The sequence below is a fragment of the Chelonia mydas genome, chromosome 2, assembly GCF_015237465.2.
Source record: "Chelonia mydas isolate rCheMyd1 chromosome 2, rCheMyd1.pri.v2, whole genome shotgun sequence".
NCBI lineage: Eukaryota > Metazoa > Chordata > Testudines > Cheloniidae > Chelonia > Chelonia mydas.
The window spans coordinates 119525202-119549585 of record NC_057850.1 but is presented as its reverse complement, the minus strand read 5'-3'; the positions used below and the strand labels follow the sequence as shown (position 1 = coordinate 119549585).

Genomic DNA, 24384 nt, shown 5'->3' with positions numbered 1-24384 from the left:
TGAAGTTTTCTGACACCTTTTTTGTTAATTTTTACTTTTTTTTGTGAATATTTAAGCTACTGGAAAGAGTAAAAATGCAGTTGGCTTCTTTCTTGGAAGATCCTCAGTATCAAGACCAACATTCTTTACACACAGAGATCATAAAAACATTTGGAAGAGTCGGACCTAATGCTGAGCCGAGATTTAGAGATGAATGTAAGCTGCAACTTAAGTGAATGTTCCTTACCTAAAAATAACTTCATAAGTTGGTTAGTGTTTGTTAAATAGAGTAACATTGATAGAGAGCATTAGCAGAATGTGAAAAATAATATTAAATCAATTCATGCTGAGAAATGTTTTCTATAAATTTACAACTCTTCATATTCCACAGATATATATAATGTGAGCAGTGTTTTTAATACTTGTTTTTTTTTTAATTCAAGATCCAATATTCTGCCATTTTCTTTGAAATACATTTGCAACATAGTAATTGAAACCCCGCTAGCAGTCCCACTGGAAGCCATCATTTTACCGGCCGTTACCACACCTTGGTTGCTGAGATATTTCAGATATTTGTTTCCATCACAGATACCTCTTTGACAACTGTTGACAAATACTTTTTCAAGAGGCTATAGTACATTGTATTTTTCTCCTTAACAACTTAGTCTGGTGCCATTCCTGTTGCATAAAAGGAGGGTGGGAATTGCTTATAATTTTATCATAAAGGCTGCTGCAAAAAAAGAAACTTCTTCACAAGTTAGTGTTTATGGGAGAAAAGCCTGTGAAAGTCCATGTAAAATAATACTTTGACTCAAATATTTATTCTTCCAGTTGTTATTCCGCACTTACACAAATTAGCCTTGGTCAACAACCAGCAGTCTGTGGATTCAAAGAGACTGGACATTGCAACCCATCTGTTTGAAGCCTATAGTGCTCTTTCTTGTTGTTGTATCCTTGTGTGGTTATGTTTTTAACTGTTAATTGTTTTCATCCTTTTGCTTTTTAATATTTGGGAATTACAAAATAGCTTGCTCCCTTGGAGTAGTAATAATAGTATGTGAGTTTCTCAATAATCTAAAAAGCAGATATTCACAATAGATAGAACTGAAATTTATTTTTTTAAATCTGCTTTTGGGGTAGGGAAGAACCCTAAAGAGAATTGTGTAGATATATCATGCTTCAATTCCTTCCATCCTCAATTCCCCTTCATTTAGCATCCTTTTGACATAATGATAGTAGTGACATAGATTGATTCAGGTACTTTTCCATATGTATATTTACCATTACTTCCCTTTGTCATACCTGTTACAAAAATAACATAGGGAATAAAAACAGTTTTTGATAGCAATGGACTATTCCAGTTAAATTCCAGACACTGAAACTGTTTTATTTTTGTGTTGTGTCATGTTTGTTTAATGAACGTGTTACAGTAAAACATGTCGTAGCAAAAATATTTTAAGCCCAGTCTCGGCTCCATTCTTTTTCCCTCGCCCTACCTTCTTCTGAACCTGGTGCTACCTACCTGCGGTTATCCAGGATCAGGCCCTAAATTTTTTTACATTTAATTCTTCTGTAATTTATTATTCTCATTTTGACTCTGTTTTGGGTCACTTAATATCAAATTGCTAAAATTAACCAAGACCTGTGAAACACTTCACAACAATTAGAATAAATGTTAATATATCTTTAAGTAATTTGTTTGCGTATTGCCTTGGGATAAAACCATGTAACATCAAATGATGATTATTTTTTTAAATGCCTTAACTGCTTTCCTGCTAGTCATTTCAGAGGATTTAATGGTCAATCACTTTTTGCCTGGACTCAGGTGTTTACGAACTGACATGGAACATCTCTCACCAGAGCATGAGGTGAGCATTCTGAAGTTACCATTCTGGTTTGAGGTACAGGTGGCAATAGATAGATGAGATGTTTAATCTTTAGCCTTAAGTAGTTAGCATTACAGTAGTCAGTAGTGACTATTGGTTCAAATGTATATCATAGCATAGTTTTCTTGTTAGAAAAAAATTAATGTCCTCTTGATATGTGTAAACTGAAAGGATTTTTTAAAAACTATTTTCTAAAATTGGAGTAAATCCTCCAGTACAAAAAAATTGAAAACTTGAAGATTTTCAGCACAAACTGATTTATTTTTCCTGATGAAAGTGGGAGAAGAAAACGCTGTTCCTACCACGTGCCATTTCTTAAACAGTCAAAAAAGATCTACTAAAACTAGGAGCCACAACACATTTTAGAAACAAACTCAATAGAAGGGAGATATTTGGAAAGCAGTAATGCTGAAAGGATCGAGCAAATGAGACATGTTTGTAGGGCAATATGGCAGCAAAAAGACTTGCAAAATTTTGAAATGCAGCTCTGGAAACTCCCTTATTTGGCAATAGTGTTCATTTCTGCAGTTCATTACCCAAAACATTGATAAATTGGAGGGAGTTCACAGGAAAGCAGTGGAAATGATCAGGTGGCTATGTGGGCTGACTTGAGAAAAGGCTTTAAAATAAATGTAACTTGGCTAAAAGAGAACTATACACACATTTAAACAAATAATACAAGTACGTAGGGACAAAATTAGAAAGGCCAAGGCACAAAATGAGACTAAACTAGCTCGAGACATGAAGGAAAGAAGTCAGAGGAAAACGAAGGACCGGGTAGGCACATTAATGAGGGGGGGACAACGATAACAGAAAATGTGGAAATGGCCAAAAAGGTAAGTAGCGATTGGACGTCTAACATAGTGAATGCCAGCGAAAATGAGATAAGATCAGAGGCTAAGAACAAGTTAAAAATTACTTAGACAAGTTAGATGTTTTCTAGTTACCAGGGCCTGATTAAATACATCCAAGAAGCTGACTGAGAAGATATCTGAGCCATTAGCAATTATCTTTGAAAAGTCATGGAAGAGAGATTCCAGAGAACTGGAAAAGGGCAAGTATAGTGCCCAGCTATTAAAAGGGAAATAAGGGCAACCCAGGGAATTATGGACCAGTCAGCTTACCTTGAGTACCTGGAAAGATAATGGAGCAAATAATTAAGCAATCAATTTGCAAACACCTAGTAGATAATAAGGTGATAAGTAACAGTCAGTATGGATTTGTCAAGAACAAATCATGTCAAACCTAACTAATAGCTTTCTTTGACAAGGAAACAAGCCTTGTGGATGGGGGTAAGTGGTAGATGTTGTATATCTTGACTTTAGTAAGGGTTTTGATACTGTCGTGCATGACCTCTTCATTAACAAACTAGGGAAATAAAACCCTAATGGAGCTACTGTAAGGTGCATGCATAATTGGTTGGAAAAGCATCCTCAGAGAGTAGTTGTCAGTGGTTCACAGTCAAGCAGGAAGGGCATACAGTAACTCCTCACTTAGTCGTCCCGGTTAATGTTGTTTCGTTGCTGATCAGTTAGAGAACATGCTTGTTTAAAGTTGTGCAATGCTCCGTTATAACATTGTTTGGCAGCCGCCTGCTTTGTCCACTGCTTGCAGGAAGAGCAGCCCATTGCAGCTAGCTGGTGGAGGCTTGGAACCAGGGTGGACCAGCAGCCCCCCATCAGCTCCCCACTCCCCTAAGTTCCTGTTCAGCAGTCGCCCAGCAGGCTATCAATTGCCGGCAGTTCAGCTGTCCTTCCCCCCACTGCCATGTGCTGCTCCTGCCCTCTGCCTTGGAGCTACTCCCCGAGCCTCCTGCTTGTTGTGCAGAGGGTAGGGGGTAAGAGGTGGGGCTAATGTCCGGGTGTCCCCCTACTTCTGCACCCCGCTTACCCAGTCTTCCATAGAGCAGGGGGAACACACGACAGGGCTCAGGATGGAGGGAGCTTCCTGGCAGCAGTGGTGGTCTCAGTTTGCTGATTAACTTAACAAGGCAGTGTACTTAAGAGTGGGGTCAGCGTACTTAAAGGGGAAATGCACATCTCTCTCACTCACACTCACACTCACTCACACACACTCACACACACACACACACACACACACACTGTGTGTCTCTGTCTGCCATGCTGTCTCCCCTCCCTCGATACTGCCTTGTAGAGTGTGAGGCTACTGCTAGTTCATCATTTAGCAGTAAGGCATTCCCTGGGAAATATCCCACCCTCTGACTTCACCGTCTCAACCAAGCAGGAGTACTGCAGAAAGTTATCTTGGGAGTCATAGTGAATCACAAGCTAAATGTGTCAACAGTGTAACACCACTGCAAAACAAAAAAGTGAATATTCTGGGGTGTATTAGCAGGAGTGTTGTAGGCAAGACACGAGAAGTAATTCTTCCGTTCAACTCTCTACTGAGTAGGCCTTCACTGGAATATTGTGTCCAGTTCTGGCTGCCATATTTCAAGAAAGATGTGGACAAATTGGAGAAAGTCCAGAGAAGAGCAACAAAAATGATTAAAGGTCTAGAAAACATGACCTATAAGAGAAGACTGAAAAAATTGGGTCTGTTTAGTCTGGAGAAGAGAAGACTGAGAGGGGACTTAACAGTTTTCAAGTACATAAAAAGTTGTTACAAAATGGAGGAGGGATAAAAATTGTTCTTTTTAACCTGTGAGGATAGGTCAAGAAGCAATGGGCTTAAATTGCAACAGAATTCAACCATGGGGGAATCCCATGAGACTCTATTCTGTAGGAGTTTTAGGCCTGCTCTTTAATACTTAATAATATAAACCCTGCTTCTGGCTTTGTTTATATTTTAATAAACTTTGGTGTATCTTTTTCTGATTTTGGTTAATGGTTAATAAAATGTGTATCTTATATAAGAAAATAGAATTAGAGGTGAAGAATATTAAAATGGGGGACTTTCTAGCCTTAGAAGGAAAGAATCTGACTTCGGAAGGGTGAGTCAGGAGTGACAGTAATAATCTGAACATCAGTCAGAGGTGACAAGAATTGCACTTCCCTTACCCCAAGTGCTCTTGGAAAGGGTCTGGCATGGGTCAATCAGTGTATGCACGGAAGAGTTGAATGATTTTGTGTCTACAAAAAGTAAAGATAAATTAAAAAGCTGCAGCAGATGAAAGTTGTGTCTAGTTTCATTTCCTCTCAACCATTTTATCATATTCAGTAATGGCTTATATTATCTGAAAAAGTAACTTTTTGAGGAACATATCTAGGATTAAGGTAAAAGATTGTGTGTTGCCATCATTGCATGTAGTGGAACCAATTAGTTTTGTTTAGGTTTATGTATTAGTTTACATAATGTGTAAGGTTTAGGGCTTTGCTAGGTTGAATAAGACGGCTTTAAATTGAAGCTAAAGAACTTGTGTACGCAAATTTGGTTCTCATGATCTGGAAAAGACTGAAGAATTTAGATTCATATTAGTATGTCATAACTTGGAGCAATTCGATCTTGAGACCTGTTCGTCAATGACTTGGCTTTCTATCAACTGTGGCCATGTTGTCCAACATACCACTTCAGACACCAGTGTGATCTTTTGGATCACAAGGGCATGTCTTTGACAATAGTACATTTATCTTTCGCTCTTCCCTGGCTCATTGGTCTGCAAGAGAGTTGCTTTTGTCTGCTAGATGAAGTCACAAGCTCCAGAGTCAGCGTACATTGGTATATCGTTAAGATCTCCAAGAAACAGGGTTTCTAAAATCGGTTGTCATGCTCCATCCTATGGCAGATGTTTGCCTTGATGGATAATATCAAATGCCTTATTTTTCATGGATGAACACAGATCTGGTCTTTCCTCTAGTGTAGCCTCTGATCCCATGTTAGTAGACCCGCATACTCACCCAGTCTTCCCCAAAATCTTTCAAATTTCCCTAGGCATAATTAGACTTCCTGAGTTTGTTGTTATTGAGTTATTATCTGGATTGGACAGAACTATTTGGCTAACATCAGATTGCTTGTGACATTTAGGAACAAGTTCAGGAGTGAATCGCTCTCTGTTCAAATTGTCTAAAAGGCTTGTATTCAATCCTGTGTCGTTATGCCAGATGATCTGTGGGCCAGTTCCACTTGGTTTTAGGCAGCGTCTGAGAAATGTCTCTGACTCTGAAATTCCTAAAGCTGCCACATGACACTATATTTACATTTTTATTTCTTCCCTACTTGTTTTGGGAAAGAAGTCCTCTACTTAAGACAACTAAATATTGAAAAATGTAATAAGTGCTCGTATACAAATGCAAGAAGTCTAAATACTAAGACTGGTAAACTTGAGTGCATGAGGATATTGCTATGATAGGCATTACAGAAACTAGATGGAATGATGATAATCAATGGGACATGGTAATACTAGGGTACAAAATATATCAGTATGATAGAGTAGGTCACACTGGTGTGTGGTGCTACTATTTGTCAAAGAAAGCATAGGGTCAACTATAGAAAAAATCTTAAATAAATCAAACAGTACCACAGAATCTCTATGGATAGAAATTCCATGCTTGAATAATAAGAGTATAGCAGTAGGAATATTCTTGCAACCACCTGACCAGGATGGTGATGATGAAATGCTCAGGGAGATTAGAGAGATTACAAAAACAGTTGAAATCCCCAATTACTGGATTTTCTATCCCCATATTGACATCTTACCTCATGATTGGATGCAGAGATAAAATTTCAAGACACGGTTGACTGCTGGTTGGAGCAGCTAGTCCTGGAACCCACAAGGGGAGAAGCAATTCTTGATTGAGTCCTAAGAGGAGTACAGGATCTGGTCCAAGAGATGAATATAGCTGAACCGCTCGGTAATCATGTAAATAAATTTAACATCCTTGGGAGGGCGGGGGGAATTCCAAAGAATCCCACCACAGTAGCATTTAACTTCAAAAAGGGGAACTACACAACAATAAGGAGGCTCGTTAAACAGAAGTTAAAAGGAACAGTCACAAGAGTGAAATGGCTGCAAGCTGCATGAAAACTTTTTTAAAAACACCATAATAGAGGCTCAAACTTTATGTATACCCCAAATTAAAAAAAAAAGGGGGGAGGGGGAACCAAAAGTGGTGCCACCATGGCTAAACAGAGTAAAAGAGGCAGAGATAAAATTATATCTTTTAAAAATTGGAAGTGAAATCCTACTGAAGGAAATAAAAAGGAACAAACGCTGGCAAGTCAAGTGTACAAGTATGATTAGGCAGACCAAACAAGAATTGGAAGAGCAGCAAGCAAAAGACACAAACTAACATTAAAAAAAAAAATTAAGTGCATCAGAAGCAGGAAGCCTGCAAAACAGCTAGTGGGGCCACTGGCGATGGATGCTAAAGGGGCACTCCAGGGAAACAAGGCTGTTGTGGAGAAGCTAAACAAATTCTTTTCAGTCTTCACTGCATCGGATGTGAAAAGCCATTCTTAGCAGGTGGCGTATCTGAGGAATTGTCCCAGATTGAGGTGTCAATAGAGGGTAAATTGCCGTGTTCTGTTCATTCCCTTTGAAGCATCTGGCATCTGTCAAGACAGGATACTAGGCCAGATGGACCAATGGTCCAACCCAGTATCTGTTCTTATGTTATGTAAGTAATCAGCTCTCTACCATGGGGTTAGTTATGAATCAATCTCTTGAGAAGGCATCTGCAGAGGTGTTTTACCTATAAAGTCATAAAATGTTTAGGTCCTTGCTGCATTAACCCATACCTCTCTTAGCCAATACCATGGCAACTGTGGTTATTCAAAGTATTAAGGCTGGAGAAAGTGGGACAAGGCTACTGATCAGGTATTTAGTGAGGGGTTCCTTATTCTGGAAAGCATATGGAGCCCTGGCTAGGTGCTCTTTTATATATCTGTAGATCCGAATACATTTAAGATTTTGTTCTTTTACTTATATAACTTATAACTGGTACAGTTTAGAAATTTTAATACACTTTTGATCAAGATAGGAAGCCTGCTTACCTTTTAATTGGAGTTCTGAGTATATTGCCTCTGCACGTTCATACTTTCATATTTAGTAGTCCTCCAACACTAGTATGTTCAAAATAATTGAAGTCAACCAGAACCTCAGTCCTGCAGATAACTTCACACCACAGTTGAGGACTGGACCTATGTGTGCATATGGCCCCAATGATTGTTCCTTTCCTAATGGTGCCAAGACTTCTGACACTCAGGTGTATGCTCCCAATGGTGTGGATCTGCTGAGATAACATGGCTCTGAGAACTTCAGTAAATTTTGTGTCTATCTCCAGCCCTGTTCTATCCTTAAACACTCTGTGAGACTGCCAGCAAGGATATTGGTAGCGATGGTGACTCTTTTGATGCAGGCACCTTATTGTTGCATATTTTACCATTCATCCTTTAGGAAGGGATGAATGATTTCATCAGGCTTTGGCTATATCTGAGGCTTTATGATTAACTCAATAACCAAGAAGTGAATCAAGGAAAGTCCTTGGCTTTCTGCCAAGCCATGAGCCAGTGAAAGCTTCAGGTGATTAGTTTGTGCACTAGATATAAGATACGTTTTTAATGTCAATCCATGCATTATTACTGATTTACATAACTGTTCCAACTGCAGTTTTTCTGTTTTGTTAAAGACAATACCTTAGTGTTTCAGCTTTCATTTTTATTATCTGTGACAAATGTATTGTATGCTTTATTCCAGAACACAGGATCTCTGCTAAAACTGACTCCTTTTCAATCAGCCACATTCAATGCCTAACGTTTGCATGTACGCGCGCACACACACACAGACACAAATTAAGAATGTTTCCTCACTTTAGAAATACAGAAACATCAGACTGCTTTTTTCACATTCAGTCTTAAAGATTATGTGTAAACCTGTAAAATAAGAATTTTTAAAGGAGGTGCCCACAGGCCTCAATTTATAGCAACACTTGCAGACACTATTGTAATGATGCACCAGCTTACAATAACACTTCCTTTCTATAAAAGAAAAGTAGCACAGGATACCATCTCAACTTTTGTCATCTTTACTTTGGTACACAATACCTCTAACAATAACTTTAAGGGTTAACACTATAAGCCAGAACTGAGCAGGCAGATGCAAATTAATTATCAAGATAAATCTGTAAAGAACAGAAATGTAAGTTTTTTATAAATGTACGTTGAAAAATGAAGTAAAGCTATGGTCTAAGATGAAAAATTAGAGTGGTTGTGCTTTGATTCATTACAAGAAAGGCATCTTTGAACACAGTAACGATCTAAATAAAAATGTCTTCCTTGAAACATTCTAAATAGTCTTGATGCTTGTAACCACAGAACAGTGTCATTAGTTATTTGCATTTTAAAGGCGCTTGAAAATGTAATGCACCCTTTAAAATTCTAGCTCTTTCTTAGCTTGTGCTAGAATTAGAGGGGGTTTGGTTTAGTTTTAACCAGAAATATTAACATTAGAAGAACATACCTTTCAAATCCTATTTTCCTCTTTGGTGGTTTTAGGTTATTTTAAGCTCCATGATAAAGGAGTGTGAACAGAAAGTGGAAAACAAGACTGTCCAAGAACCACAAGGGTAAGGCATCCACTGCTTTTTGGGGAAGGGGGAGCAGCCTTTTTTTATTTTTTGTTTTAAATAATGGTCAAAGAATTTTGTGGGTGTCTTCCTGAGTGCTGTGCCGTTCTCTAGTCCAAGGCTTGCACCTGTGAATCCTGTTTTGACATAATCTATATTTAGAAGCAGATTTCAGGAACTTTGTCCAAACTCAGTTTGTGGTTGTTGCTGTATCCAGTATAAAATGTAGGGCAGTGCACTTTCATCTACTTGGTGGAAATGAAGTTCTTGTTTTCGCATGTTGTTTTGTTCTTATGCTTCTGACCCATCAGAAGCAATAATTGAAATATTGTCCTGTGTCTAATAAGACATAGATGCTAACTGGCTACTGGAAGAAATACTTTTGGACACAGTAAATGGCTATTTTCAGGACTGAATAACTTTTTCAGCATAGTAAATGAGACCCTTTAAGTCAGGGATGGGCAAACTTTTTGGCCCGAGGGCCACATCTGGGTATGGAAATTGTATGGCGGGCCATGAATGCTCATGAAATTGGGGGTTGGGGTGTGGGAGGGCTCTGACTGGAGGTGCGGGCTCTGGGGTGTGGCCAGAAATGAGGAGTTCAGGGTGCAGGAGGGGGCTCTGGGCTGGGAAAGAGGGGTGGGGGCTCTGGGCTAGGGCAGGGGGTTCAGGTGCAGGGGGGAGGGCTCTAGCTGGGGCTGTGGGCTCTGGGGTGGGGCTGGGGTTGGGGGTGCAGGAGGTTGCTCCAGGCTGGGACGGAGGGATTTGGAGGGCGGGAGAGGGATCAGGGCTGGGGAAGGAGGTTGGGGTGCAGGAGGGAGTCAGGAGTGCAGGCTCCAGGCGGCTCTTACCTCAAGCAGCTCCCAGAAGCAGCAACGTGTCCCCCACTCCAGCTCCTACATGGAGGCATGACCAGGCGACTCTGCACGCTGCCCTATCCACAGGCGCCACCCCTGCAGCTCCCATTGGCTGTAGTTCCCATCCAATGGGAGCTGAGGGGCATCATGCAGCGCCTCCTGGCTGCCCCTACATGTAGGAGCCAGAGAGGGGACATGCCGCTGCTTTTGGGAGCCACGTGGAGCAGGGCAAACCCCTGACCCCACTCTCTGGCTGGACCGCCAGAGCAGGGCAAGCTCTGAACCCCGCTGCCCGGCAAGAACTTGAGGGCCGGATTAAAATGTCTAGAGGGCCTGATGCGGCCCCCGAGCCATAGTTTGCCCACCCCTGCTTTAAATTGTGGGAATTCAGCAGCATTGGCTGGAAAGGCTTATAAAGAGAAAATCATCAAATGGCAAAGAAAGAGATTTGGGAGTCAGTTCCCAGCTCTGACACTGATTTTCAGTGTGACTCTGGGCAAGTCACTTAAACTCTCTCTCTCTCCTTATCTGTAAAATATTGGTAAAACTACTTCTCAAGGTAACAAGGCTTGATTCTCAAATCACTTTGAAAATTAGGAAAGACGGAGTTTGTAAATATATGTTGTTGAATAGAACTATTTTTGATGTGGAGGAGAATAGGCTTCAAACACATCTGATATAGCCCCTTGAACATGGCTATTAGTGCTTACGATATTGTGCACTGTCTGTAGCTGATAGTGAATAGATCATATAACAAGAATTGAACAAATCTTGCAGAGGTTAGCATCAGACCAACACTTGAAGGTACACTTGAAGACTTGACTTTGAGTCCACCGAGACTTTAAACAATGCCTAGGTTCTAAGCCAACTTTTTTCTCAGTACTGGTCGTAGCATATGAACAGTGAATTGATTCTGGCTAGTCATATATCAGGGGGTAGCCGTGTTAGTCTGTATCTACAAAAACAACAAGGAGTCCGGTGGCACCTTAAAGACTAACAGATTTATTTGGGCATAGTGGGTTTTTTACCCACGAAAGCTTATGCCCAAATAAATCTGTTAGTTTTTAAAGTGCCACCAGACTCCTTGTTGTTTTCGTGGCTAGTCATAGATACCTCTTATGAGGGAGAATAAATTCAAAGACTTTATAATCTTTGCAGAAAGAAAGCAGCATTTAAAATTTTGTACCTTTTTTGCTCTCTTAACAATATGGCTAAAGATATCAGAGATCATATTGGGCTAGTAACTAGTATATTTTCTAGGCTCAAACCTGCCATGTGCCACGCTACATTAGTAAACGGAAACCAAGGAAGTAGCCTTTCAGAGCTTTATTTCACTGTGCACTCTTCACCTTTCATTGTACTCCTTCACTACCTCCATCTCTTCCCATTCCTCTGGGTGAAATCGGCAGAATTGGGGGAGAGAGAGGACCAGGCATGAAATGAAATAATTCAAAGTACAGTCGTTCTTCAGTGATCTTAATGTTCATTTGCTCGTGAAAAGTAGCAGAGGGTGGAGGAGCAACACAATAGGCAACAAAGCAGCAAGGGAGGGAGAGGGAAGTAGCCATTATTCTGCTTTGGTGACAAAGCACTGGTTATTGTGGTTAAAGCCTCAGGCACGTTCTCCTTTTTCAGGAAAAGTAGTAGAAAACCAGACAGGAGGAACAGGGGAAAGCAATCAGAGTGAAGGGCTAGGAGGCGCAGAGCAACACAACAGAAAAAATAGATCAGAGAAAAGATAAGGAAGGCAGAGGTGACACAAACTTTGACCGGAGAAGAATGAGAAACTGAAAAGACAAAAGATAAAAGTGGACACGTTCAGAGATATCCCTGGTGTCTTTTTGGGTAGGACTAGGAGGAGAAGCTGTGGGCCTGGCTGTAAAGCATTTTTAATAGTAGCTGTTTGCTAGTGAATCACTCCTAGAATCTGTGCACCATTATAAGCGTTGGTTTCAGCACCTGTGATAAGAGGGCTTAGCTTGGCCCCCGCACAGTCTGCCACAGTACCTCCTTAGTAGAGTTTGAAAACCATAAACATGAAAAACCCATTCAGCCAGTCCTAACTTCATTTCACAATGAGAAGCCCCTGTTTTGCAAATGAGCACTCTTTACCAGGGTTTTCTCTTCACTCTGTGCCCTCTGTACCTTTTAGCTTGAGCCAGCAGCAGCCACAAAGGGCAGTTAGAGCACAACATTTTGGTGTGCTGTGCAACTCTCACTCCTGCAGACTGTGCTGTGACGCCGTGTAAACATAACCTAGGTTCCTTTAGGAAGGTGAGAGAGTTGGCCTTAAGTCAAAAGCAACTCTCTTCACTTAGAAGCATTGATGGGCTGCTCTTTTTAATTGAACAGAGGAGTTACTTTGGGGGATGATGATGTGTTCTCTTCTATTAAGTATCTCTCTAAGTGTACAGGGTTGGTTTTGAATAAGGCATACTGTTTTTTCTCTCTCTGGAGCTTTAGTCTAATGGTTGTTTTAGATTAACTGCAGTCTTAAAAACAAATTAGTAAAGAGCACTGTAGTAGCAAAAAACTTGAATCAAAATGTAACATTTTACAACTGAAGAAAACATTTTGATACCACATTGAGTACTTCCTGTGCAATGCGGATACAAATATAAGTATTACGTGTGCATCAGTGACGCTGCATCCAATTAATTTCCCTCTTGAATGCTAACTACTGAGAAGTAAGATTGAAAAAGAGAAGTCTTCACAACGTGTCACGCTTGTTTCCTTTGTTTAACCTTCCCTTTTTTGTATCTTTTCAGTATTAGATTTTTGTTGCAATATTTTTTCAAAAACGTGTCGAAATTTGATAGAAAATATTTTATGACTTAAGATATGTCCACACAAACTTCTCTGTCCTCCTAAAGCCAAATCAAAACTTGGTCATTTTATTAGAAACTTTAGATACCCTTTAAGTGGTTTGTTTTTTTTTAAATACATTTAAATCCTTTATAAAAATGTAGCCAAAAGGCAATCAAGTTACCAGTGTTTAGGAACATGATGCAAGGACTACTCTATCCAAATACATTTACAAAAAATAAAATTAATCAAAATCAGTTGTAGATGTTTATTTACTATAGGTCACCATATTTTCACCTCTTATATTAGAAACGTTGATTAGAGAGATTCTGAGATCACAAAAGGAATATGCTTTTGTGATATAAAAACAAAACATGTCAAGTATTGTAACTCCTAAAGCTGTTTATAGACAGTTTTTCTTAAACTCATTTTTATGTATGACAAAAGAGTTTGATCTTAAATAACCAACTTACTTTTAAAAAGTGATTTTACAAAGTGCACAGTAATATGAATGGATTTTCTGAATGTTTTGGCCCGAAGCCTCACCATAAATTGAAGGGAGTACTGTATAGCATGTAATACATGTAGACATCAGTCAAGTTAATGTTTAAACACTATTTTTCTGTGTCATGAATTATATTTTTATGAGAAAACAGAAGAACTGTTGCATGGCTGCATCATTTAATAACATAAACTACTGGCTTTTAAGCTGTTACGATTAAAAAAAACCTCTCAAACCTTTCAACCGAATTATAAGATATCTCACCTGATCAACATGTTTAACTATTTAAACTTGGTAATCCTGGACATGTTTCATAGACATACTTGTTTTTAAATGTTTCCACCTGTCTGGGTTATACTGTTGTAAGAATGTTATCTGTGAAAATCTGAACTTTAATGTTCCCGATTCTGAATTTGTTCTAATTTCTAAAGTATTCCAGAAACTGACATTTTCTTTAGCTGTGACACTGAGTACGTTCCCAGATGTGAAGAGCTCTGTGTAAGCTCGAAAGCTTGTCTCTCTTACCAACAGAAAATATTACCTCTCGCACTTTGTGTCTCTGAAGTTCTGATGTTTCCCTAAACCTTTGTCATATGAGACTTTCAGAATGAAAATAAAATGTCTTTCAGTGCGTATTGATTAGTTCACTGTGTAGCATCGGGCCCGATATCTCTCAGTTTAAGACTGGTTTTCTTTTGCTGTCTCTGAGCCCAGGCTTTCTTCCTTTTCTGAAGTTAGCCCAGTGCATTTCCTTTCACTGTTAATGCATGGAATAACTACTTTCCCTTCTAAAACAGCTTTTTCTGGGACAGACTTGAATAACATAGGTTGAAGTGACTTCTAGTTCCTGAATAGCTGGTATTAAGTAAAAATTTTGATTCTTTATATAATCATTATCCCCTTCTTTGATAGTCAAATCAAAGGGATATTGGTTATGAAATCCAGCTTGCATCTTGACAATACAGTTTTCTTAGAGCAGCTAAGCTAAAAGCAAAGTATGCTACCAGTAGTTCCCAGACTCATCTGCAGATTGCTGCTGATCCACAGAGCTGACTGGTCACATGGCTCTCCATGTTTTCAGACTGCCAGATATCATTAAATGACAATTTAAAATATATTAAATACTTCCCTAATATTAAAGTTTGAGACTATAGACCAGGGGTGGGCAAACTTTTTGGCCTGAGGGCCACATTGGGGTTCCAAAACTGTATGGAGGGCCGGGTAGGGAAGGCTGTGTCTCCCCAAACAGCCTGGCCTCTGCCCCCTCCCACTTCCCATCCCCTGACTATGCCCTCAGAACCCCCAACCTATCCAACCCCCCCTGTTCCTTCTCCCCTGACCGCCCCCTCCGGGACCCCCCCACCCCTAACCGCACCCCCGGGACCCCACCCCCATCCAATCCCTCCTGCTCCCTGTTCCCTCACTGTCCCGATCCCTATCCACACCCCCACCCCCTGACAGGCCCCCCCAGGACTTCCATGCCTATCCAACCCCCTGTTCCCCATCCCTTGACCCCCCCCCCCCCGAACCTCGGCCCCATCCAACTGCCCCTGTCTCCTGACTGCCCCCCGGAACCTCCTGCCCCTTATACAACCCTGCTCCCCACCCCCTTACCATGCGGTGGAGAGCTGCATGTCTGGCAGCTGTGCCGCCTGGCTGGAGCCTACCCTGTCGCCGCGCTGCCTGGCAGGAGCTCGTAGTCCCGCCTCCCAGAGCGTTGGCGGCATGGCGAGCTGAGGCTGCGAGGGAGGGGGGACAGCGCAGGAGGGGCCAGGAGCTCAAGGGCCAGGCAGGATGGTCCCACGGGCTGTAGGTTGCCCACCTCTGCTATAGACTGTTGCCAAAGAGATCTTTTTATGGTAACTTTTCACTTTTGCAAGGTTATAAATCATGAAATTACGCTAAATTCACTTAATCAGTGTCAGATCAGCCCAATATATGCAGAGCCGTTATGTAAGAAGGTGATTTTTGTCATATGCTGACTAAAGAGAGAGATATTGTGAGCCCAGGTTTCACACTTATGTTCTTAAATAGACATCTAGACATCCAAATGCAGATTTAGGGGCTCAGATGCAGAATTGGATATTGGGAAATGTTAAGTTTATAGAATAATATTAAATAGAATAAAGTTTAAGAATAATATTGAGACATTTGATTTGTTGTTTCATTTTATGGCAAATAAGTTTTTCAAAGTATTCCTACAGCATATGATCTTACAGTAGTATATAGAGGTCCTAGCCATGGGTCAAGACCCTAGTGTAGCAGGCACTGTACAAACATATAATGCAATCTCTGTCCCAGCACTTAATCTAAGATAATAGCAAGACTCAATAGCTAGAAGAAAAAAGATCAAAAGAAAAGACAGGGTTGATAGGATGCTGCAATAGTAACATGAACATGTTATGTATAATAAACTAGCTCTTATGGCGTAAGTGATACTTTTATCATTTAAAAATGCATTTCTGTATTCAAGCAAGTGAGGATGAGATGTAAAGTACTTGCATGGTTTTATTTTTTTGTTTATGGAGATAGAATAGAACATAATGTCTTCTCTTTGAGTGCCCCTGTGCTCCAGGTAAAGAATATTCTTCTTCAAATGATGGTTCCTATATGTATCCCAATCATGGGTGCACATATGCGCCAGAAGGTTTTCTTAGCAGTCTCCGTTACCCTGCATGTGCATCCTGTCTCCCCTCGTATTCCCAGCCGAGGGTATAATAGGCTGTGCGGGTCGACGCCTCTCCACTTCCCTCTTACTGTTCCATGGAGTCAGAACCCCTGTTCCTTCACACTGTTAGTTTTTTAACTAGAGAGTGACTTCACTAGTTCGATTATCATTCTTGTACGTGTGCTTCTGTTTTGTTTTTTGGTGGGTAGCATAGATAGTTGTATATAGTTGTTATAGCAAAACCCCATCTGGGGTAAGCTTTCCCTTCCCCCACCCTCCTGGGACTGCTCCATGCTCCGGGGTTTGAAAACTGTTTCTTGTCCGTGCTCATTCTCCATGAGCAACGAGCACCAGCAGTATCTGTATTGTCTCAGGGAGGCTCACATTGCAGCTCGTTGCACGATTTGTAAATCTTTCCCAACTCAGACTGAGGCGTTCCGCCTCCAAAAATATCTAATGGAGGAAGCCATGAGGCCACATGCTCGCTCGGATCCAGAACTGTTGGTGCCGTGTCCGTCACTGGCGGTGAGTACTCCTCCCAGCACTCCACTGGCAGTCAAGGAGAAGCCCTGGCACGAGCATAAGAAGCACTCTCATGGGCATAAGAGCAGGTCCCTGTCAAGCTGCTCCTAAGCGCATCGTTTCCTCCCCAAACCAGGTCGGGTAAGATGTCGCATATTGACTCAGTCGCACTGGTGTCTAAGCTTCCATGGTTGGAGGGATGGAGGGACCGACGGTCATCCCTATACCTGCCCACCCGGAGCAGTCACCGGCACGCACACCACCCATCCTGCTGCCACCTCCATACCAGCCAGAGCCACAGAAAACATGACTTCTGAGGGAAGATTGAAAAAATTGGGTTTGTTTAGTCTGGAAAAGAGAAGACTGAGAGGGGACATGATAGTTTTCAAGTACATAAAAGGTTGTTACAAGGAGAAGGGAGAAAAATTGTTGTTCTTAACCTCTGAGGATAGGACTAGAAGCAATGGGCTTAAATTGTAGCAAGGGAGGTTTAGGTTGGACATTAGGAAAAACTTCCTAAGCTCTGGAATAAATTGCTAAGGAGGTTGTGGAATCTCCATCGTTGGAGATTTTTCAGAGCAGTTTAGAGAAACACACCTCTCAGGAATGGTCTAGATAATATTTAGTCCTGCCATGAGTGCAGGAGACTGGACTAGATGACCTCTCAAGATAACTTCTAGTGCTATGATTCCTCATTGGGCCTGGTTTGCTACTATTTACATGAAAGACACCTACTTCCACATCAACATTCACCCGACCCACCAGAAATTTCTCCATTTCCAGGTGGGACGCTACCTCTACCACTTCCAAGTCCTCCCTTTCAGCATAGCAGTGGCTCCATGAGTCTTCACGAAGGTCTTCACTGTCGCGGGCAGCCCAAATGGGCCGCCTCAGCTACTTTGTATACCCCTACCTGGACAAGAACTCATCTCTGCCATCCTTGCCCTTCGTACTCTCCTGACCACTCTAGGTATCTGCCTCAACGAGGAGAAATCCATGCTCATACCTACACAATCAACTTTATTGGGGCGTGGCTTGACTCAATTGTGGCATGGGCCTTCCTTCCAGCAGACTGCTTCACAACGCTGACAGCCATAGTTGCAGAACTGCACCACAACCCACACACCATGATCCACCCTTGCCTTTCCCTCCTGGGACATATGGCAGCCTTTATATCCAAGACAATACATGCACATCTACACGTACGTTGCCTCCAATTCTGGATCCTCTCCATCTACAGACCCCACATGGACCATTTGGAGGCCAGAGTCACTATTGCCCAGGCGGTTCTGACCTTGCTTACATGGTGGACCAACTCTTCCAAGGTCGTGGTCGGTACCCTCTTCACCTCTCCCATCCTGCAGGCCACCATCACAACAGAAGTCTCCTTGGTGTTCAGGGGGTCCATCTAGACCATCACACAACCCAGGGTGTCTGGACACCAAAAGAGGCCAGAATGCACATAAATGTGCTCAAACTGAGGGCAGTCCATTTTGCGTGCTAGGTGTTTCTTCTTTTCATTCAATCCCACCACATTCAAGTATGTCCGACACCATCTCAGCGGTAGTGTACATCAACAAGAAGGATGGCACCAAGTCTCCCTCTCTCTGTTCAGAGTCCACCATCCACCTTTGGAACCAGTGCATCAAACACCATGTGAAGCTCCAAGCCATGTAGCTCCCGGGCACGCAAAATTCCCTGGCCAGCATGCTCAGCAGGACTCTCTACTTCAACCATGAGTGGGAATTGGACAATGCCACTCTTCGCTACCTCTTCCTCAAATGAGGCACCCCAAGCTGGGATCTCTTTGCCACTCACGAGAACTGCAAGTTGCCTCTTTATTGTTCCAGGGGAGCCATGGGGGAGGACTCGCAGGGTGACACTTCTTCTCCTGCCCTGGACAGGTGACCTCTGCTATGCCTCCCCCCATTCCCATCCACCCATAATGCAAGGTCCAATGGGACTGAGCTACCATAATACTCATAGCTCCATTCTGACCCAATCAGTTTTGGTTCACAGACCTCCTCAGACTCCCTACCTGAATACTGCTCCGCTTTAGAACACTCACAGATCTCGTCACACAAGATCGGGGCCGAGTCCAGCATCCCAACCTGGGCCCTCTTCACTTTGCAGCCTGGTTTTTGCTTGAGGATCGGGGTAGACAACGCTTGCTCCACCTTGGTGCGACGCATCCTTACCCAAAGCAAGAGGGCATCCACCAGAGCCTGCTACCAAGTTAAATGGAGACGATTCATCTCATGGTTTCACCGCTGTCACCATCTATAGAGTACAATCTCCATAACTATCATTCTCAATTACCTCCTCAAGCTTGAGATGTCAGGCCTTGCCTCAGTTCTATACAGATCTACCTGGTAGCCCTTAGTGCCTTTCTCTCCCAATGGAGGGGGTTCCTCTGTGTTTATGCACCCTACCACCATCTGCTTTATGAAAGGTCTCCCCAATACCTTCCCACCAGTACTCTGGCCCACATCCCAGTGGGACTTCAATCTCGTTCTCTCTGTCCTCACTAGAGCACCCTTCAAGCCAGTGGCAATGTGCTCCCTCTCACATCTCTCCATGAAAGGCATGTTCTTAGTGGCCATTACCTCAGCTAAATGGGTCAGCAAACTGGCAGTCAGGATGGTTGACACCCCCCCCCCCCCCACACACACACACACACACACACTGTATTCCACAAGGATAAAGTTTCCTTACGGCTACACCCTAAGTTCCTGCCAAAAGTGGTGTCAGAGTTCCATCTTAATCAGTGCATCCACCTCCCTGTTTTCTGTCCCAAACCACACGCCTCCCATGCACACAGGATGCTGCATTCCCTCAAAGTCAGCCATGTGTTGGTGTTTTGCCTCTACAGAACCCACGCCTTTCACGCATCGGCCAAAATGTTTGAAACCATTGCCAACCAGTCCATGGGTCAAGCTTTCTCCTCCCAGCGAATCTCCAAATGGATCTCTGGGTGCATCCATGAATGCTACACACTATCCGATGTACTGCCACCTGATAGTTACAGTGCACTCTACACGAATGCACGCCGTCACATTGGTCTGTCTTGTGGACATCTCATGGCCAGACATCTGTTGAGCAGCAGCGTGGCACTCAGTACACATGTTCATATACCACTACACCATTGTCCAAGGGGCGGCTGTGGACGCTGCAGTGGGCTGTGTCATACTGCAGACTACATTTCCTCATACAGCCTCGCATCCACCTCCACACTAATCACTCTCGCTATTCACCCGTGTTTGGAATGCCTATAGGGACCATCACTTGGAGAAGAGGAGGAGGTTACTTACCTGTAACTGGAGATTCTTCCAGATGTGTGGTCTCTATTTGTATTCCAATACCTGCCCTCCATCCTCTCTGCTGTGAACTGGTCTATTCAGGAGTAAGAGGGATCACTGGAGAGGCGTCAACCCGCACAGCTGATTATACCCTCGGCTGAGAGCACAAGGGGACGCACATGTGGGTCATCTGACACTACTAAGAAAACCTTCCGGCGCATGGCACACATGCCCCCACATTCGGAATACCAATAGGACCACACATCTCGAAGAACCTTCAGTTACAGGTACGTAACTTCCTTTTTGGCTTATGGGAGAACAATTTATAACTAATTTTCACTTACTTGACCTGCCTTGACATCCTGGTCAAGGTTTGAAATGTTGGTGCTGTGTCTTGATTTCAGGAAATTCGTTTTTGTGAACTTGGATGCTGTAAGCACTTCGATAATTATCAAATAGTCAGAGTCCCTGCTGAGCTTTATAAGGAGGACTCCATTTTAATTTTAGTAAAACTTGGTGCTGCATTATGTTGACAGAAAGTTTGCCTTGACATTTTAACCACAAATGTCTTGATGTAGTACAGGAAGTGCAGCACATTTATTAGTACTTCTGCCTTTTGTGATACTAATTTATAGGAATGCTCTGCCTTGTGACACAGTTCTACTGTAGTGACCGTTATCTCTTTACCGAGAAGTTGAACACTCCAGTTCATTACAAATTCCAGAGGAGTGTCTGTGTGACTGTATGGCTTTTTAAAACCTATTGCCACACATTCAGGTTTCTTACCTTCAGCAGTTTTGGCTTTATTGCTTTTCTGAATCTGATTTGAGATTAGATGTGGTCTTCCAAATCTATAGTACTTGGACAAATGAAGGCTTAAAGTTTATATTTCCAACTAAACAGTGACGGAGTGGATGCTTCACAAAGGCATTCATCCTTGAGAAGTAATCATCAAATTATTAAACTAACATTAACATGAGGACTTCTAAAGATATTCAAAAGAATATGTAATGGCATTTTAAAGTGCTTCAGTAGGACTCTGTTTGAAGGACCTCTAGGGCTACGTTTTCCTGGAACTATGAATGTGGAAAACTACTATTTGGGTTGAAAGAACAGGAGGACTTGTGGCACCTTAGAGACTAACAAATTTATCTGAGCATAAGCTTTCGTGAGCTACGGCTCACTTCATCAGATGCATGCAGTGGAAAATACAGTAGGAAGATTATATATACACAGAGAACATGAAACAATGGGTGTTACCATACACACTGTAACGAGAGTGATCAGTTAAGGTGAGCTATTAGCTACAGGAGAGAAAAAAAACCTTTTGTCGTGATAATCAAGATGGGCCATTTCCAGCAGTTGACAAGAACGTGTGAGAAACAGTGGGGGGGGGGGGAACATGGGGAAACAGTTTTACTTTGTGTAATGACACATCCACTCCCAGTCTTTATTCAAGCCTAATTTAATGGTGTCCCGTTTGCAAATTAAATTAGGCTTGAATAAAGACTGGGAGTGGATGTGTCATTACACAAAAGCTTATGCCCATGAAAGCTTACGCTCAAATAAATTGGTTAGTCTCTAAGGTGCCACAGGTACTCCTGTTCTTTTTGCGGATACAGACTAACACGGCTGCTACTCTGAAACCTGTCATTTGGGTTGAGTGTGCTATTGGACCCTGAGGTGCACAAGTAATATAGAAGCTTTGATGGTGCTTGAGACACACTACCACTGTGGAGGCTGGAAGGAAATTGTTGTTTGTCTGGTATGTAGGCTTGTCAACCAAGTGTGTCCTTGGGTGTGGCTTTTTCATAGCTATTCATAACAGCCTAGTCTTTCATGATTTTTAAACCATGAATGTGCTGATAAGACACTTACGTTGCCTATTAAACAGCAAACCACAGCATTCTTTGGAGTTTTTTAGTTCTCTTATGTAACTCATTTCTTAACTCTCTTTCCTAGCTCAATGTCAATTGCTGCAAGCCTTGTGAGTGAAGATACAAAGACCAAGTTTTTGAACAAAATGGGCCAGCTGACTACATCCGGTGCCATGTTGGCTAACGTGTTTCAGAGGAAGAAGTAAAATTGGGAAAAGAAATTCAAATAAACACTAAGATGGACCTCATGCAGACTGGTTCCTTGTACTTGAAGTTCTTGCCTTTTTATTTCCCCTGTCTGATGTTCTTGTAGTATAATTTTATTCTAACCTCCAAAGATATTTGCACTGCTTTTGAATATCGCTGTGTATCTGTTAATTTTTGGGTTAACTGTGGTTGATATAAAACTGAATTCATAGTCTGTACCAAGTCCCTGTTCTGTGTTCTTGTCTTTCCAGCATTTTTTATATAGTGAAAGGTATTTTTTATTTTATTTTCTGACAAGATATCAGCAAAGTATTATACACGGAGCTATTACAATGGTACTTAAAATAATGTAAATTTGAAGTCATTGTCATAAAGTAATAAAAGTGGAGATTACTTATGTATTTAAATTATGAAAAAGTAGTGCAGAATTTTTTATGTTTCTAAAATGACAAGGAAGAGCCACCAGCACAAGTCTCTGCTTTTTGGATTGTGTTTTTGTAAGTACTGTACATTTCCAGTCTAGAGGAATTGGAGCACATAATGTATAGAACTACTTGCACTACATTGATCCACGGGAAACTTTCAGCATTTCAGATACTTCAGTGCATATTCTGTAAGGAGTTGATCAGATTCTCCAGATAAACCTCTTCTATCTGTTGAGGGGTTTTTTGTTTGTTTTTTTACTTTAACTGAAGCACTTTAACTATTAGTCTACCTACTGAAAGGCACATGCCCTGATGAAAGAAAGTAAATTGATGATCAAGATAAATCTGACCAAGTAGTCAAGCTAAAAGGGTCTGACTCTTCCAGGGTCTTGTAAGATCCTCGGCTCAGAGCCAATACACTGCACTAGAGACGTCTACAGACAGAACAACCATACGCAAAAGAGCAATCTCCTCTTCCCCTCGCTGCACAGTAGTGTGCAGTCTGATGGCTAAAAGCAGTAATTAGACTGGTTAGCTTATCTAACCCTCAGTTCAGACTTTGGAAGAAAATATTTTAAATAATAAATTAATGAGAATTTGTGACATACAAAGTGTCTCTAAAATATTCTCAAGTAGATTATGTACGTGTTTATAAAATCCATATACCTATTTTTAGAGAATAAAAGCAATCTTTAAAAGCAGTGTCTTTAACAATTATTAGGGTTTTTTTAATCCCTTTGACAAACATTGACAAAAAAGCGTCTTCACAAATTCCAAGTCTGTCCTTGCTCTTATGGACACTTCCACTATATTTTGGTTAATGTAAGCGTCTGAATGTAAACTAAAGTGCACATGTCAAACAAAAATTCTAAATGGAAAAAGTGAGAGATTCTCTGAAAGGGTCACAATACCATTAGAATTTGACATATTAACTTTTTTTGGCAATTGGGGAAGTGAAAGGAATGGATAGATAACGAAAGGATAGATTTCTGAAAGAGAATGTGAATGTAATGCTCCCCAGGCACATAGCTAATACTCACTACTAATAGTCCTAACTACTTTGTATCTTTGCCTAATGGCACTGGATGCACATTGCCCAACATACTTGCAAAGTGAGAGCCTGCTACACCCATATCACAACAATCCTTTTTACACTGTACGAGAGGCCTTTTAACAGGCAGCTGAGTTCCTTCCCATAGCTCCATGAAATAACTATGCTCTTACACACTATCTGACTGTGAAATGATGAAGACGTTCCTGAAGAATTGGAAGTGGCTAACTTTCCTGTCAATTGTTCTGTTATAAATAAAGAGTTTTGCATACGAGCCTTGTATGTTTATTTCTAAGCATCACAAAGAAAGATTGCTACACCCAAATGGCTGCAAGGAATCTCCTCAGTTTCCCTCCAATTTCTGGTTTTTTTATACATACGTATTGTGGTGTGTGCATGTTTGTGTGTGTGTGTGTGTGCGCCTACCTACAGGCATGTGTACATTATTAGTTTACCTGATCTACAAAGTATGCCTGGCACAGATGTGGGCCTCATCTTGGAAAGACAGGAGATGGAAAGTCACACAGGAGTTGCTTTCCCATAGCAAAGCTCCACATTTGGAGAGACTGGAAAGGAATGGGGCACAGCTTATAAGGTCCATCAAAGTCCTGAATGCTTCATGAGGTCCCAAGGACCCTTGTCAATTTATGTTTTACATCTAAGCAAATTCTAAGACTCGGGATCCGTGTGCAACCATACTGGTGTAATTGGAGTCAAATGGAATGTTCGTGAATCATGAGAAATTACAGCCCTCCATATACAATCGAGTCAAGCATTAAGTAG

At 41.6% G+C, this 24384-nt stretch overlaps 1 protein-coding gene across 8 annotated transcripts in view; it reads left to right on the top strand.

The window, feature by feature from the left end:
* The window catches only part of RELCH (RAB11 binding and LisH domain, coiled-coil and HEAT repeat containing), a 119902-nt gene extending 96027 nt beyond the window's left edge, over nt 1-23875 (top strand). For all 8 annotated transcript variants that reach the window (XM_043540211.1, XM_043540210.1, XM_037893271.2 and 5 more), the window contains 5 exons: nt 57-195; nt 811-927; nt 1759-1847; nt 9318-9388; nt 22004-23875. In XM_043540211.1, the coding sequence (XP_043396146.1) occupies nt 57-195; nt 811-927; nt 1759-1847; nt 9318-9388; nt 22004-22124 (537 nt within the window). In that variant the 3' untranslated portion in view covers nt 22125-23875. The remainder of the gene's footprint in view (nt 1-56; nt 196-810; nt 928-1758; nt 1848-9317; nt 9389-22003) is intronic.
* The last annotated feature ends 509 nt before the right edge of the window (nt 23876-24384 follow it).